The 19,105-nt window shown below is 41.0% G+C and overlaps 1 protein-coding gene across 1 annotated transcript in view; it reads right to left on the bottom strand.

Annotated features, from left to right (window-relative positions):
• Positions 1-19,105, bottom strand: part of fbxw4 (F-box and WD repeat domain containing 4) — a 44,320-nt gene that overhangs the window by 14,763 nt on the left and 10,452 nt on the right. The window contains exon 6 of the mRNA XM_034898547.1: positions 2,613-2,678. Within this exon, the coding sequence (XP_034754438.1) occupies positions 2,613-2,678 (66 nt within the window). The remainder of the gene's footprint in view (positions 1-2,612; positions 2,679-19,105) is intronic.

Here is a 19,105-nt window from a genome sequence, read left to right as displayed (position 1 = left end):
ATGCAACACCATCACTAACAGGGACGTTGTAGAGCGTCCTCTGGTGGACAGACTATGCAACGCCATCACTCATAACATAGTTGACAGTTTAAATCTTCATTTATCAGAATCATTTTTTTTTTTAAATGCCGATACTGATATGTCGGGAAGTAATATCGGACGATAATATCGGTCCACTGATATATCGTTCAGGGTCTATTACTCTTTAATAGCATGGAATGTAAAAGATTTCACTGTTTACTGACAATTTTGTAAAGATCAGTTTTCCCGAAAGTAAGACATGATTTGGCGTTGGCGAGCACATGCATTATGCAGGTCCGTTACACCTTTTAACCATGTCAATTACCCTCACCACCTGCAACCTCCGGCATACCCCAACCCACCCATCCCTTCCTTCACTCTCCCTGTGTCTCCTGTCTTCTCCTCTCCTCAGATTTCCAGACCATTTGGGAGCAGGAAGCAGCTTTTTTGTGTTGTGTTGTGTTAGGCTTGTTCTAATTGGCCCAGGTAAAGCTGGGAATTACAGCAGCCTTGGAGGGGATGTATCAGGTTTAAGCCTCATTTTTCAGAGGCCCCTTATTTTGAACTGCTCCTTGTTCAAGAGTAGTATGTCCCTTGCTGCTTTGAAACCTGTGCTTTAGGGGGCCACGCTGTCGCCGCGTCCATGCTCCAGTGCAGTGATGTTGTACATGGAAAATTAATAGACTTTGCAAAATGTTTTTCCGCCAGACGGTTGATTTGACTACACAACTCAAGTGTCCTTATTCATGACAAAAACACAGCAACGCTACAACAATAACGACAATCATCAGAAACTTCACGTCGAATCTTCAGTAGCTCGTGAACCTACAGCCTGACATCTCGCTGTGACATCAGAGCTCACCTGGATGACAATCCACAAACTGTGGCTAACTTACTCCCTATGTACAGAATATATGTATGTACGCACATGTCCATTATAATCAGTCCTTCCAGAAAATGCAGTTTTGTTGTGATTGCTGTGTGCAGAAATCCTTGATCATGAGACACGGTTTCTTAAAAAATGCGATGGGATATTGCAAAAATTGTTTGTCGCGTAATAACGTCACTTCATGACGCTCCCATGGCAACAGGGGGAAATGTCTGCTCTTGTGTGTAGTAAACGCAACATTTTTCAACTTTCAGCTAAGATACATTAGACTTTCTTGCAACAAAAATGCGGGGATTAGGAAACCGTGCAAGCCCAGCATTAATGGGCGGAAATGGGCAATTTATGTGGTGAAAATGCGGCGGATTTGAAAAAATGCGACCCCCGCATAAACATGATTATGCATTGATTTTTGCAATGGCATGATCGTTTTTTCTGGAGGGACTGATCAATGACCCATACAAAAATAGGTCAATTCATGAGACTCATCAAGACATATCTAAGCAACACCTTTATGCCTGACATGGAGATATATTACCAGTTGACTGATGGCACTAACCAGCAAAGAGGCCTAATTATGCTTTTTGGGCTTTGCCAATTCGTCTTCCATCTGCCGGGTATTTATCATGACAAACAATAAAGACTTTTTTTTATCATCACTGAATCTCGGACTAAGCTTGATGATTGCACCCCTTTCACTGAGTCTCTCACAATCGCCACTGTTTTCAAATGAACTGCTCATTTTATCTGTTGTAATCTATTGATCCCCTAAATGTACGTCTGGTTTTAGTTAGGAATTTTTAGACCTGTTATAATATGGCATAGTTTGTCGCCCCTCTTCTTCCTCATTTACTTGATTTGATGATTTTAACCCTGATTGACAGATTTAGCAAGTAATTCCCCAATCTTCCCCAACATGCAGGCTATTTTTAGGAAAGCCCAGTGCCACCGACTCACCGCCACTGAAGACACACCTTCAACCGAGTAGCTCTGTTATAATGGAAATGCAAATCCCTGCTGGGCTGGGCTGATGTGCCAAGCCGAGCCGAACCAAGCCAAGCCAAACCAGCACAAGCGTATGGAAAAACCCTATTATGCACCGGCAAGTGCCAAACCAGAGCTTGTAGGATAGTGCCGGAGTCTCCTCTTGCCGGTGACAGACTACTCCAGCTCAGAGAAACTCCTCATCCAACACAGCTCTCTGTCTAAAGCCTCAGTTTGTTAAAATGTGCGATTTTTCTAGTCTATAGTCTGCTAAAAAAATAAATATGAAAATATGCTCATTCACCTCTTACTACTTCGATTGCTTACAATGTATTATGATTTATACATTTCAGCTTTTAAATGTTATCCTTTATGTAGATTTTCAATATATGTACTATGTATGTTGTTCATTTGGTGCACACAATTAGGTGGTTCAACTGGTGCACACTATACGTACAGTATATGTATATATTTATAAAGGCAACTATGGGTTTTTCACACCTGGACCATATTTTCCTATGTTTTTGTGTCTAAGTGACTCATGGGAACAACAATCTTTGACATTGGTCCAGTAGTGGTTAAACAAGCTACAATGTAAGTTAATAGGACAATTGTCCAGCTGGTATTTACCTTCAGAAAAGGGTTTGTTTTGCCGCTGACAGACTCAGATTAATAATCTAAGTGTCTGACAACATTATGTCAGAGCAGCGTCTTGACTTACCGCTCAACATCCCAGATGCGAAGAGGGGAGAAGTTCTCGCAGCACGCAGTGCCTGTTACAAAGGTTCTGTACATAGATATAGAGAGAGAGATAGAGAGAGAGAGAGAGAGAGAGAGAGAGAGAGAGAGAGAGAGAGAGAGAGAGAGAGAGAGAGAGAGAGAGAGAGAGGGGAATCAATAGTCTTGCAGAAACTCCACAAACCAGCTGAGCTCAAACTCTGGAAAAAGTGTTAATGACATTAACTTTTGTTTTGATTAACAGATGTATCATGTGGTACTCAGAAGATTCAATTTCAAATGATTTAAATAAATAAAATGGATTGCCATAAATCTGACATGAATGACACCAACAAACAAAAAGCCCGACATTCCTTGACCCTTGAACAGCTTCGGACTTCATGTATCGGCCTCTGTATTTAAAGTATTCAATGCATTTACCAACAATTAACCCTTGTGTTGTCTTCGTCGAATTTGACCCCTTTTTCAAAAAATCTATTTCAGAAATAAGAGTTTATAAAGTTAATAAACTAAAAATGACATGGGTGATTGATTCAAGACATTGCACTTTGCAAGCAGAACAAAAGATAGGACCTCTACTTTTATTGACTTTTGGGAGTTTTATAAAAAAAAAACTGCATTTGAAAAGAAAAGAAATATTCAAAACCTGACTGATCGTTGACATATACCCGTAAATATCCTTCATTTAATACAAAGTGTGTCTTTAGGAAGACAGGTGCATGGTCGAAAAGAAGACAACATAAGGGTTAACGTTACACAAAAAGGGAAAAGGTGATTTTTAGATGGTCGTGTAGGAGGACACCAACATCTGTCCCCGTTGTCATTTCTTCCCGTGAAAGTGTGTGGACTTCGTTGGTCAAGGACGGCATGCTGAGGAGACAGCACACACACCGCCATGTAGGGCTTGTCTATCACTCTGGATTTAACAAACAATGATTCCCCTTTCTGTCACATAGCAGCGCACACACACACACGCACACACTTGCCCCTGCCTCCATCCGCCAAACATTGTTTCCCAGCAGAAGAAAAGAGAATAAAACTACAACAGTCGTGATCCTTTGATTGGAGTGGCAGGTTCGAATTAGCAGCCTAGGTATGCACAGTGAATACCACGCATGTGGAGAGGCGGGGGAGCAGTGAAAGGAGAGGGGAGGAGTGCTGTGGGAGTGGGCTGATGGGGTGTGTTCGGGTGTTAGAAGCTATGTAGAGGGTGGGGTGGTGACCAGGGGTGCTGGTGGTAGGGGGGCTTCTGTTGGGCCGGGCCGAGTCCCAGGGCTTAGTGCCCTCCTACAGGGTTGACGGACAGGGGGGAGGGCCCACCTTCTACACACAGAGAGATAGTTGCTGACGTGCTGTTGGCTGGATGAGAAAACTATGGATGTAGGAGACGGATATAGAAATAATACACATCATGAAGTGGATGGAGAAGGGAAATCAATACGAAATGTTCTGTCGGTTAAATTCTGGCAGGAGGTTGGGCAGCTCGGACTAGAGGCTTTAAACAGCTACACATTAGAAGCCGGTGAACAGCTGAACTGTAACTGTAACATGCTCTGGTAAGCTAAAAGTACCATTTCAGATAATAAATCAACATTATTGGGTATCCAAATGTGAGCATCATTTTCATTATTTCATTGGCCCATCCCATCCAGCACAGGCACTGCTGCCCTGCACAGCAACAACTATTATTATTATAACTATATAACTATACTTATTTTGATCATCTTTGTTGTTATTATTTATTGTTAGGAATCCTATCACGTATATCTGTATCAGTGTCTCCGTGTCCCAACCGGCAGCGGCAGATGGTCGCCCACCAAGATCCAGGGTCCGTGCGAGATCTCTACCTAAAAAGGAACTTTTTCTCACTACTCTTGCACTAAATGCTTGCAGGTGGGAAATTGTTGGGTCAATGTAAATTATAGAGTGTGATCTAGACGTACTTTATCTGTAAAGTATCCTGATATTACTCCATTTGTGATTTGAAACTATAAATAAACTGAACATGACAACCTTAAAGTGTGCCTCCTGCATAGGGATCATGAACTGTTGGGATTGACATTTTTAAGCTGAAATTTGGTTATTCCTGAGGATATTCCTAAAAAGTCATTTGTAGCCTGTAGATAAACCAGATGGCCTTATCTAGATATGTACGGGCAAAAGAAAATCCCAGAAATTGTTTCAGGAACTGACTGTATGTGTATTCAAAGCAGAAACCACAATTATGTTGACCCCAAGGTTGACTCCCTGCCTGCAAACCTCAGTGGGAGGAAGGAAGCTATCAGAGCCGGCTGTGGTAGAGCCCAGATCAGGAACACGGTCCCAATGTGACCCGAGCCTGTACCTTCACTTAAACAGGACAGCCAGTGCTCCTGTCCTGTTGTCAGTGTCACTCCCCGATGTGAGGAGAGTGCAGCTGTGGGTCGTGCATGCTCAGATTTAAACGGTTTACGACATAACTGTCATACTGAAATTAGTAAAAATCCATGAAATCAACTTTTGTCATTACAAACATTAACAGAAGATGGGAATCATTTCAAAAATGCTGTAGATATCTATGGTTGTTGGATTGCTAACGTTAGCTCAAAACACCATTCAACTGACAGCCTTTATTGTGTTTGATGCTAACTTGTAGCTAAGCTAGCAGTGAACCAACTTTGTTAAGTAGGTCCATTTTTATTGTGTTGACATTACAGAAGTCCTTTGTTAGCATCTTATATGCTACTTGTCACAAAGTGATGCATGCCTGACTCAAATCTGCACTCTCCTCACATTGGGCAGTGACAGTCACATTTGTCTTCTGCAAGTGCAATGCATGCTGGGAAAGGTCCAATTGCTTGGCTCGCTCTGCAAACAGCTTTACCCTCGACACTGTGCTTCCCTGTGTCTGGAGAAACACACCTGCCACGGGATGGTTGCATCCCCTAGCGCTTCTAGAATATGGGCATCCTTTGCTAATAGCTAGCCGTGAGGGACCAGGCTATTTCCAGGAACAAACACATCCATTTCATCGCTTGGGCCTCATTACAGAAACTTCTTATCTTATCTCAGTTTACGATGACATTTAGGATTTTTGGTATTACAGAAACATGTTTCCTAACTGTATTTTGGGGAAAAAAATTGGAATTTTGCTATTCAAGAATAGTTGTTGAGGAGTGGTATTTACCCCCCACACACACACGCACACACACACACACACACACACACACACACACACACATATGCAGGCACGCACAAGTTTATTTAACACAGCTTAAGCTGACCAAGGTGCTGTACAAAAAAACAATAAGGTGCTGTCTAAAATAACAGTGAAATGTTAACGTAAAAAGTAGAAAAAAAAAGAAAAAAAAGGGCATTTCTGCAACAACAAAGAGCAATTCCCAGTTTTCTACAATGACACATCTCCGTCTCTTTTTCTTCATCTGTTCTTGAATGTACTGTAGTGGGAGACAAAGAGCGAGCTGTATGCACACAGCACATAATCCAACAATTTCCATATCGTTTGTATTTTATGTCTATGTACAGACATGTCAGTGGAGAGGAAACAAGGCTAAAGAGAGAAGGGAAACCAAAGGCAACAAAGATCCCTAACCAGACCAAAACAAGTTACTGGTCCTCACCTTAACCTTCCGATGCCAACAAGGCGCCCAAACCCAATAACCAATCATACTGGGTGGTATTATCAAAAGGAACCACCATGCAAAAAGCACTTCCTTCATTCTGTCTCACGGGAACTGAAAGAACACCTATACACTCGACCGAAATGGTCTGGAGATGTCAACTGGGACATATTTTGTGGACATTTTCTATTGAGTGTACCTTCTGTAGATATTATTATCCCTCAAAGCCCTTAATAAAACATTAATATTTAAATGGAATTCATCCAGTAGGGTAGATGACTTTTCTAAAAAAAGACTGCAGCAAGCCAAGCTGGGACTGAGGGATTCTGTTGGCATCAACACACACATGTACTGTCAAAGGACGGTGGTGAGGAGTGGGATGTCTTGGGGGGGGGGGGTTAAAGGGTTGGAAGGATGGGGCTGTGGGGGGGCGTCTAAGTGCGGCATACAGGCAGCTGTCAGGCCCATTAAGCAGTGCGGCCCACTGGCAGGCCCTCGGTAATTAGTGTTGGGTAAACTCATTTATGACCCAAATGGGTCGGGTGGGGCCGGGACCAGTATGCTCGGTGGGTGACCTCTGACCCCCCTGACACAGGATACAATAGGGTTACGGTCACACTCACTGTCTGGACCCTATTACTCTCCATTACTCACATTACTCACCCCTCACTGGGCCGGGGTGCTGGCAGAGGCAGGACGGAGGACACCAGCCATACAATGAAAGAAGGACTCCCCCCTCGTCTCCCACAGCTCTCTCACCCCGTGGAAGGGCCAACCACGCCTGATCTGAGGTCAGTGCTTGCACTGATATTATAGCTGCTAAGGTCAGAGCCTCTCTCGCCTAATGTGGGGCAGGTGTCCCCCCTAAACACACACATATGCATACACACACACAGTCATATCTCTGACCAAACAGAGTCCCGGTCTGTGCCTCCCCCCTCTCATCATTAGCAGCATGCTGGGCCTTTGCTGCCGTTTGGGTAACCTCATCAGCTGGCTGTATTATCTAAGGGCCTGTGTGGCAGGGTCACGCAAACTAACTCAGTCCTCAGTGGGAACCCAGCCTCACACACACACACACACACACACCCACAAGCACAAATCCCAGATATGAAGAGACACATCTATACACATTCACAACACTCATTCATGCACGCTCGAAGATACTCACACAGACAGACACACACACAGTACAAAGTGTGAGAGCCCCTGCTGGGAGTTAAGTCTAACAGTTCCAACATTGCTAGCTCCAAATAAACAAAGTGACCGCACAGTAAGGATGGGCATCGAGAACCTGTACTAAACTGGTTGGTTCTGGGTTGGTCAGAACAAAAGTATTGATGGGTTCCTTTTTATGTAGCGCTCCCGGGGGCCCGCCGAGTCTGAGCAATCCAGTGTTAGTGTATCCAGCTAGGCAAAATGTAGCAGGAGATTTCTGTTTATTTAATTTTAGAAGTTATCTGCTGTAGTTATGGCGGATACTGGGGCAGAGCCATTGCATGAAAGAAGGAAACTAAATAGAGGACAACGAAAAGCTGAAAGAGAGGGGAAAGACAACGGGAAAAAATCCGTCTCGGTCGGGCTATTAAGAGATGGAGACAATTAGGGGACTGTAAATGATTCATTAACGTCCCAAATCAGCCCTTAGATATGTTATATGTCTATTTCATTCATCAAAATTGAATGAATAATGTATAATGTGTTAAATAATGTGTGTTAAATAAATGGATCTTGATCCTGATTCTTTTAATTCCAAAGGCCAAGCGAACTTTACCGTGACAGTGCTGTAAATGATATGAACAAAAGAAATACACTGGCATGCAAATTTTACATGTGTTTGTCACAAAAATCCTCCCTGATAATGTAGCCCATAATAATCGAATATTCATCAAATATTAGCAGACGCAGAGAACTGCTCAGCTATGTCCTTAAACCCTTCTGGTGTCTTCAGGTCAAATTTGACCCCTTTCCAAAAAGTTTCTATATCAGAAATTTGGTTTCTTTTAAACAAACTTGTCCAAAAAAGTAACGTGGATGGTTCCCAACAACGCTCCTCACAAGTTAAATTAATAATCAGTTCACTACTTTCATTGAATTTGGGTGTTTTTTGTCAATTTTTTAGCATTTGGATTGAAAACAATTGGTAAAAGAACTTTTTAAAAAGTGTAAAAAAGAGAGAAAAATGTCAATAAAAGCGACTTAAATGTGACCAAATGTCAAATGTAGAGACAAAAATGTAAAAAAGTGACAAATGTAATAAAGAAAAAACTCGACATTTTCAAAAGACTCGTAAAACGTAAAAAGGACAAAATCGTTGGGCGAATGCCACAAAACAGCCGACGAGAACCTGATAAAAGGTTTTTCATTTTCAATTTTGACAGAGAAAAAATGAATTTCTAGGTCGGCGGGAAGACAACACAAGGGTTAATTATATTTCTATTTTTTGAATGATAACTGGGCCCGGTGTTCCGGTTACTCTCGGCTCTGTATACGACAGTGGTTTTTTCCCTTTGTGTGTTCTTGCCTTAGGTATTGGAATCTGCCTTTGCGTGGCATGCCTGGTGCTATAACCACGTTCAACCAAAAAAACACCCTCGGTCTGATTGTCAACCGTCCTCGGCAGGGTGAGGTATTGTTCCCTAGCCTTTCATGGTAGGTATAGTTCATGATTCTTGATTCATACTGATGCAACAGAACGGGAACAATGGCACTGCCTGCACTGTGTGTTTGGCTCTATTGAAACAAATATGGGAACAAATATTTTTTTATTTAAAAAATAAGTGATGGCAGATCAACACAACAGCACATGTCAGGCTTGCCCAATGATGGCAGTACTGCCCAATTTTGTTGTTTCCACTTGAACATTTTTTAAATGACTATACAATATATAAAATGTTTGAAAACTGCAATAAATGTGCATCACAATGTGTGAAATTTCTCCTTGTTTGTGACCAACAGTCCAAAAACCAAGTTACAATGGTGTAACAAGTATAGATTAGGGCTGCACAATTAATTGCAGTTTAATCCAAATCACAATATGGACTGGTGCAAAATCCAAATCCCAGAGGGGCGTAATATTTGTTAAAGGCAAAATATGTGTCAAACCATTCTGAATGAAGTATTGTGGTGCTGAAGAGACGTACCTGCCTACAAATCCTATCCTACAGACTAAAGAAAAAATGTTTGTTTTAGTGCAGATCCTCGCAAAAAATCACACTTGGATATTTGTTTTTCCCTTTTCAATGAAATTGAGAATAATGATACAAAAACGATCATTCCCTCCAATATCGTGAATCGTATCGCAATATCAGTGAAAATATTCGATTTCGAGATTTTCCTCATACTGTGCAGCCCTACAGTACAGACCTGCAAATGATTGGAATTTTTGACCTGACACATGACAAATGATAATTCATCAAATTTCATTTGGGTTGACTGACGAATTACTCAATTACACTGATGAACTAATTGTGTCTGTTAAGGAGAAAAAAAGAGAAAGAAACCAGTTCAAGCTGTCGCATATTTAACGTGAGGATGAGGTCCGAGCTGTTACAATGACTTCACTTTGAGTCCATGTAGCTGTACAATTGTGCTCTTTACTCTTATGAGTAAATGCCATGTATTTGCAGAAAAGGCAAACGCTTACTTAAAACAGGGCAACATTTTAAAAGTATGGGTTTTCCAATGTGTGGACCCTGGCTGTGATGGCGCTTGTGACCCTGAGTGACAAATTATTTAAATTCCTTCGTAATTGCCGTCTTGACTTTTGTTGGAATTAGGGAATTCCAAACAAGTCTTCTATTAAGAGGACATAATACAAACACAAAAAGTAAGTGAGTATTTATCTCAGCCTCTGCCCCGAGGACCAATTACACATGAATGCAAGAGAACAGCCCACATCACTGCTATGGGAATGTGGAGGCATTTGGCTATGGACTCCAGGGGCGGTTTAGCCCCCCCGACCCGCCATCAGAAAAAGGGTTGTTAATTTGTTGCGCTTGACCCCGGGCTTTGTGTCTGACGTGTATCTAGTTTGTAAAAAGTGCTTTTATCTGCTTTCTAAATATGTCTGAGCTCAAAGGGTTATGATGCTTTTATGTCGGTCAGGGAGGAAGACAATGGCCAGAGGGTACAAGTGCTGACCCCCGTTGACACACACACACACACACACACACACTCTCTCTTTCTTTCACTATCGGCCTCTACTCCCTTGCTCCCTCTAGCCCTTTCTTACACTCCGATATGCATGGGCAAACATATGCATGCACACAAACATGCACCTTCTTTCAAAGATTCACACTGTTATGCCTGAACACACGCGCACACACGCGCACACACACACACACACACACACACACACACACACACAAACACATGCGCCTGGACCCTGTTGTCCCATCCCCACCCCCCTGTGGCCCTTTTGGCTTCTGTTTGTGTCTCCTGTGTGTAGGGTCACCAGGACATTCCTCAGCCGGCCCCTCAGCTCTGTTCACCCGACTGGAACAGACTGGGACCCGGCACAACTGTCTCACACACACACACACACACACACAGCTAGCTGTCCCTGTGAGTGCCGTTAAAATAAAAGCAATCTCTTAAAGCAAGAAAATGCCACGTTTGGTGATCTAAAGATGAAGTTCACAGGATATAGTACTGTCAATGACTGAAGCAGAATGTAATTACATGTATCTTTAGTAATAAAACGGCTTGGTGATATTAGACAGTTATTGTGCAGACTGGTCACATTGTGGTCATCACAACTTGTGTGTTGTGGTAAATAAAAATATAATCATGAACAGTGAAACAATGTATACGCAAAATAAAAAGAAGTAGTCCCGCCCTAGCTATACATTTATTTAATCAGTTTGTACTTGTTTTTTTAAAACCCTTGTTAATTTTATACTGCTGTAAAACCTAAAAAAGCATTGTATTTGTTTGTGTGTGTGTGTGTTGTTTTTGTCCATGTCTACTCTTCAGTCTGTATGAATGCGTATTGTGACTGTGTATAGCTGTCTCTCTTCATATCTTTGATTTGTGATTTTATGTGTGTGTGTGTGTGTGTGTGTGTGTTATTGTTGCCCATGTCTACTCTTCAGTCTGTATGAATAAGTGTTGTGAATGTGTATAAATGTCTCTCCTCACATCTTTGATTTGTGCTTGTGTGTGTGTGTGTGTGTGTGTGTGTGTAAGAAATGTATCAAACATAAACTTCTGAACCCTGACTAAACTGTCCCTATAAAGACCATATGGAACATGTGTGTATCACAGGTCTCTCTTTAAATAGAGATCATTAACCCAATGACAAATACATGAAGTACATATGATCCACCTTGGACTATTTAATGGATTCATGGGTATTTTGAGTGATTAATACCTCGAAATGACCTAAGGCCTTCATCAGGAGGAAACCCAAGATCACCACTTTTGAGCAAAATTGAAATTGTCTTTATTTCTGCATTATGGCAAATCTTTCTCTAATAATTTGTGCCTTTTCTGCATCGCTTTATGGTGCAAATGTCTTTATTTATGTAAAAGGAAATTATAATTGTTTTTTGCACTTGCCAGTTTTTACTATAAGGAGGGTTAAGAGCCTGTGACTGCGCCAGTTGACAAAAAGACTATATATTGCAGCCCTGGAGCACAGCAACACTATTTGGACTTACTACTTTTCAACAAGCAGCTTAATGAATGGATGCTGATGAAGGAGAAATCAGCCTTTTTAGGGCAAAACGAGTTAAAGTCAAAATCATTTGGTGTGAGCCGGTGAAAGGAGGTCTCTTTGACAAGAGTTTGTATGGCCGGGGTCAGCAAGGAGCACGAGTGACAACTTTTATACGAGGATCCACTAGAAGCAGAGCTTCAGTGATCACAGAGCTGTCTCCTGCTCAAAATGTGGTGGGAGTGACGCTCATTAGGATAATGTGCTGTATGAATAACACTGCCGTCAGTACACATCACACACTCTCACGCTGTTAGGGCTCCATGGTGCCCTGGATCACTACACACATGTAGACTTCAACACTTTGGGTAGAGGGAGTTTTTCTAAAGAATTCAAAAATGGGGCTCTGAGAAATAACACCACACAAAAATATGTTCTTTACGATCTAAATCAGTGGAACTCGTTCCTGTGGCTCGCCAGGCTTTCATTTATGGCTTGCATGGCAGTAAGTAATCCTGTGATATGATGCTGTCAATACAGATATTTGATAAAAACATTCAAAACCAGCAGGGCTATAACATAACCCTGAGTCTGCTCTATTACAAGTCATTTAGATTTAAAAAGAAAATTGCAGATTATAATAATAAATAAATACATAATTGCATATTGTATGTTCAGGGATGACAGATTTGTAAGTAGGCATGCCATTATCTGTTAGTACAAAATCCCCCACTAATGTGTTATAGTTAGTATATTAATAAACACTTTTATCGCTTATGACTATATTATAGTGTGATACCGGAGTAAAGTTTTTTTTTTTTTGTCTCATGTAATGCATTTATTTTTTATTACAACGAAGGTACATATTGGTCAAAGGCCTATTTTTCCCCAGACAGATGGTAAAAGTCACCCTAAAAGAAGGTAAATTACATATTTACATAACAATTACAGTACATTTGGTAAAAAGCACTATTAAGCTAAAATACAATAGAAACATAGCTGAACAACAATCACACAAGTGGACAAGTTTGTTACATTTAGCATCAATTTGGTTATTGTTGTGTTATTGTTTTTTCCCCATTCTCAAGTAATCTGCCCATTATTTTTTCATGATTAAATGAATTAATTCATTATTCATGGTGTCCAAAATATATTTAAATGGCCTTTAAAATGTCTTGAAACTGTATGTGTGAGTGAAAAGTTCAATTCATAGGGATGAGGAGAAAAGACTTTAAATGACTGAAATCATTGATTATTAAAATGTTGACAGTTTGAGCTATATGTATGTATTTTATCAGGATGCATAGTATCCTGATCCATTAAATAACTGGCCTTTAATAATTAAAATCTGCCTCTATGGGAATTTAACATATGGGGGTGTATACTTATGCCCCCTGTATTTTAAGGAAGAACTTTTATTTATTTACAATACATTATTCATTCATAGAAAATAGATCTCCTTAAAGGTTGGATTTTTCCTATTTTTTAATTTAGGCATTAAGATCGATTTCCAAAAGATGTATTTTTTTTTTTTATTCGTCTTTTTAGTCAACTCCAGCATGGGTTGATAAACTTATGATCAGCACTGTATTTCTATTTTATAGACATAGATTAATCATTTCAGCTGTAGTAGTGATATTGTGGACCATTCCACCTTGTCTAATCTTAAGTAACTGATATAAAGGTAGACACAGATCCATCAGCGTGTTGTATTATATTTTTTAAATAAGATCTACTGGAGGATATTATAGCGGGGTTTTTTGCAGGTTTTCACAAGTCTTCATTTTAGACTTTTTATAATCAACGTTGATGTATTTGCTTAAAGATTTTGTGCTATTTGATTTTCTCTACGTAGCCCAGCCGTACAGTAGCCTTACATGGACGGAAGACAATGATTTAAGACCTAGAATACAATACTTTAAGACTTTCTAAAAGCCTAAAATTGTGATTTTAAAATTCTAGACTTTTTAAAACTTTTCTAAGACCCTGTGTCAACCCTGCATAATATGTGTAACTACAGTAACTTTAATAAACAGAAACAGACAGAAGGCTTTAATTGTTCTTTCCAGAAGGCTCAAGTGTAACTCTCTGAGATATCTGTATATTTTTGTATAGAATGCTATATCTTAGTTGAAAACAGTGAAAGAATTTTTTTTTAAATGTTTGGAAACAGACTTCACAGCCAGGACATTTGCTGTGTTTTTATCATCTCAAACGTAAGGCAGTGTGTGTCTTGCATGAAAACACTCTACCCTGGTAAACCTGAGACCTGAGAACACCTGTATGAGGCCAGCATGTAATGAGAGGTCTTTATGTGCTAAGGTGTGTGTGGTGTGAATTTGTGTGTGTAAGTTTCTCCCAGTGTGTGTAGTAAGTGTGGGCTGTCTGCAAGGTGTGTCTCTCGTCAAGTGAATGTCTGCATGAAGCTATCTGTGTGTGTAAGGAATGCAAGGTGTGCGTGTGTGTATGTGTGTGTGTGTGTGTTTGTAATGAGGGGGTTCACTGGGAGCTGTGATTATTCTCGCCTCCTGCGGTGCGGGTCCTCTGGCTCTGTGGGCCCCAGGGAAAGCGCCCTGTATTTAGCGTGTGGGAACGCACATTCTGCCCCCTTATCGCTGCATTGTTGCAGCCTCGCTCTTTTCTTCTCTTTTTTTAACTAATTGAATTCTTGACTCCTGAGCCACGGGGACGGCTCGGGAGAGACCAAAGAGAAAGACATGAATTTCGGGGCTTTTTCTTGCGGTTGAGTGGGGCAGAGCAGTGGGGGTGAAATTAGAGTGTGTGAGGTTGGCTGGTGCTGGTGGTGGCAGTGGCGGGTGGGGGTGCAGTCAGAGAGGGCCGTCTCTGGCTGGCTGGGTGGCTGCTGTGGCGTCACCCTGTACTTTGATACCGGAGGTCAAAGGTCTTCCCCCCCCCCCCCCAGCGGTGGTGAGAAAGTTGCGAATTGGGGACGGTTTATCCAACAATCATTTTCTCCTTTTGGGAACTTTCAAAAGCGCTTTTGGCCCCTGCAACATCTTTGTAGTTGTGCTTGAGGAATTCTAGACAAAACAATTGGACCCCCCCCCCCTCCCTGTTCTCACCTCTCTTCAGGGTAGCTTCTCCTTTCACTGGCTTCTGCCCAGCCCCCCTTTTCTACACTAGTGGTCAGTGTAGCGTACCCCCCACGCTAAACCCCACCCTAGCTCTAAGTCAGGATACCCGCCTAGTCTGGGAGGAAATTGGCACAGGGTAATGTAGGACATTAGGGGTTCTATACTCCTTGGCATGAGGGACCATCAAAGTCAAATGAACAGGCAAAGCTCTGCTTTCTTACTGTGGGATGGGTTTCAACGTTGCTTATTTCACAGGACTGTAATTGTAAAAAATAAATTTGAAAGAATCCATTCCTGATATGCTCTTTTAAGGCCTGGACCCTATAACACAGCTACGTCCATCTACTGAACTGATGGCTTCTTGTCATGCAGACCCAAATATTAATTATGGCTTTATACAGAAATGACACAATGCTTGCTAGATTTGGCATCTGGTGTCTGAGAGGAGCTGTGTCAAGTGTTCAGTATGCCTTAAAAGAACTACTTTGAAGTCTACAAATGGATATTAAAAGCCTATTATTAAGAACCAAACCGTCTTTGTCTTTACCTACAGTGCTGCTCATGAGTATAGGAACCCCTACTTAAGTTGACTAAAAGGAGGAATAAAACAAATCATCTTTTGGAAATTGATCTTAATGACTTAATTACAAAATTTGGAAAAATCCAACCTTTAAGGACACCAATTTTCTTTGTGAATGAATAATGTATCATAACTAAATAAATGTTCTTCCTTAAAATACAAGGGACATACGTATACACACCCCAATGTTAAATTCCCATAGAGGCAGGCACAGTTATTACATGGATCAGGATATTATGCACCCCCCCACACACACACACACGCACACACACGCACACACACACACACACATATCATCAAATACCCTTCACCATACCTAGAGATGGACTGTTGTTTACATTCCTTTGTATTTCAGTTAGTTCAATATCTGCCTGTACAAGAATATGTTCATGTTGTGGAAAAAGGTTTCTCTGTTTTTATTAATTTTGGTCCAGTTGGGATTGAAACCAATCCTGAGTATCTGACTGGTGAACTCCTATCCAAAAGCCCAACCACTAATGTATTTTTTTGTATTATTTTATCTAAGTTATAAATGTTACTCTGAGTGAGCAGTGTTACAGGAATTGTTTAATTTTGATTAATGTTTTGAGTCGCAATGAAAAATAAAAGTTTTGTGTTCAATGTATTTCTGTTGATGTTGAAATGGTAAAAGAACCAGCATTGAACACTCAATTGTTCACTTTTACCTGGTGCTTAAGAAAAGCTGCACACAGGCAGTAAGAAAACAAGACACTACTAAGTTCATCCACACAAAGATATGAACGAGTTTCCATATGTTCCGAGTAAATACCATATCCTGCATACAATAAAATCTAAGTGCCGAGCTCAAAGTCAGCCATGTCCGAGAAACCTGATCAGCCATGACTCGGTGTGAGGGAGTGTGGGGCTGCCCAGACCTGTTGGGTCTTGTTTGAATGACAGCAGGGTCTGCAGGAAGCACCTCGGTCAACTATTAGGTAACCACCTGCCCCACGTCTTATTACCTGGACCCGCACACTCAAGGTATACAGCAGCAGAGAGATGGCAGAGACAGACAGGGAGGACATTGAGAAGGGTATAAATACACATTATTCCATGATATTCCATGGATTCAAAAAATGATAATAATTCAAAACTCAGAATGTTAACACATCACCCAAAGCAGAAAAAACTAAATTCTGCAGATGTTCATTATGCTGAAAACTGTTGTATTTGGACCTACTCATCACTATACTACTGCAATATAATGTATTACAAAGTCTCTCATTAAAGCTAATATCCAAATGATGGTGAAACAGTCAAAAGAACAGCAAGTACTGTGTACTATAATGGCTTATATGGTAATTTATAACAATAGTAGCAGTCTGGTCGTTTGACTCTCTCTTTCTATTCTACCCTTCCTACCATCACTTTTAGCATTTTTTTTTAAAGCATACAGTACCAGGTTATTCTAGAGATTATGCTAAAAGGGTATTTGCCATTGTTTTAGATTATTGCAATCATAAGTAACAATTCCATGAAGCAAGTATATTTATCCCCACCCATGCTGATCAGAGCATTATTTAAAACTTTTAAAAATATTCCTTTTTAGAGTAACTTCAGTACAAATAAAAACTGTGATTATTGGCCAGTTAACTATGGACAATCATGCAGTTAATAGCAATAATAGCTGCTTCCCCCACGACCTGATACTGGATAAGCGGACAAAGAAGAAGAAGCCTAAAAAGTATGGAATTCTGTACCCAGCCCTACTCAAAACACCCTCACATGCTGTTTGCAGCCATGACCCTAAGCAACAACATCTACGGGAATCTTGGCCTCTGCAAGGGACACACCATAACACAACCAGATATGGTTCTCACGTCTGAATCCTCCAGGCATGCTGGAGCTAACAGTTCCCTGAGAAGATCACTTGGACAAGGCCTTCAAGAAAGAAGTCCCCTCTGGTTGGGGACTGCAGGCAAGGTGGATGCAGGGGTTTTGCAGTGGGGCTATTGGGCTTTGAAGGAGAAAGGAGGACAAAAGCCAACACCATAGATCCGGCAGAGAAAGCCTCAGGATGGCAGTAGCCCAAGACGAGAAGCACAAGTAGCTAGTATCTAGTCATCTGGAAACAAGCTGAGGTCTGGGAAGAGGGTGTTGGAAGACCAGAAACGATAGAGGATTGCAGGAACTTCACTGAAGATGTAAAAATGTGGAAACATGGAAGTGACTGGAATTAATTAACGAAAATAAAATAGTATTTGTGTTCAAAAGAGAAAGTGAGAGGTGTGGTTAGCATGATGCCACAGTTGTACAGATGGAATTTGTGCAGTGGAAATCAATGTAGCAAGACAATGGGTACACACAGATGATGTTTTCAGTTGCATTATTTATGGAAAAAAGGGAAATAAAAAGACATTTCACTAAAATGAGACGGTTCCAAATTAAAGCCCAGTTCTCTGTGCAGTTGAGATCAACCAAGAGTGGACTTTCTTCACATCAACACAGTTCATTTCTTTATTAAACCCTACTGAGCTTTCTTTTGTCTTCTATATACCAATAAAGACATGGCACACTAACTATTCCAGTTATATCCATTTTGGTAAACGGAAAAAAAATATATTGAAGAATAATTTGTGTTTTTGATTTTTTTTTTTAAACCTAAAAGTTACACAAAGTTATTTTTGATGCAATGTATAAATTGGCGGTATGTTATTAAACATGTTATCTGGAATGGTCAGAGTCTCTCAACACACAGTCAAGGGAACCACTAAAAACCATGTACAGGGCGCCCAGATAGCACAGTTGGTAGAGCGGGCGCCCATTTAAAGAGGTTTACTCCTCAACTCAGCGGGCTCGGGTTTGACTCTCTCTCTCTCTCCCCCCTTTCATGTCTTTATCTGTCCTGTCAAATAAAGGCCTAAAATGTCTACAAAAAAAACAAAAAAACATGTACAGTAGAGATTTACCCACACAGGGACAAACAGACAGACTCACTCACACTCAGATACCAGTGTAACAAAAAATGTATTTGACCCCTGTAGCCTAAAAAAAAGCGATGGTCCAGGGCCACGGTTGAGATCGATATCTTTTCTGAGGCTGCAGGACGGGGGCGACGGTCCAGCACTAGCCTTGGCATTTCACTGACGTTGCAATAGACGTCACTAACAGACCTTGAGATGATATCCAGTGGAACAACAGTGACACGGATGGAAACACAGGTGGGCTGAGGGGTGTGTGTGTGTGTGTGTGTGTGTGTGTGTGTGTGTGTGTGTGTGTGTGTGTTTTCTTTCCAGTTGCTTGACATTATGCTGCAGGTTATCATCTTCATTTAACAATTGATGCCAGCAGCACACAAGGTACTATAGCCCGACCGATATATCAGCGGGCCAATATTAGGTCTATCTGTATTGGCATTTATAATGGACGATTTTTAAATATTCATTCATCAAAATGAATATTTAAAAAATAAAAATGGACTGTTGATCATGTCATGAGCGTTGGTGTTGCAAGGTCTGTCCACCAGAGGACGCTCTACAACGTCCCTGTTAGTGATGGTGT

The sequence above is a fragment of the Etheostoma cragini genome, chromosome 17, assembly GCF_013103735.1.
Source record: "Etheostoma cragini isolate CJK2018 chromosome 17, CSU_Ecrag_1.0, whole genome shotgun sequence".
Classification (NCBI taxonomy): Eukaryota; Metazoa; Chordata; class Actinopteri; order Perciformes; family Percidae; genus Etheostoma; species Etheostoma cragini.
The sequence above is the reverse complement of the archived record's forward strand: the minus strand, read 5'-3'. Positions and strand labels throughout refer to the sequence as shown.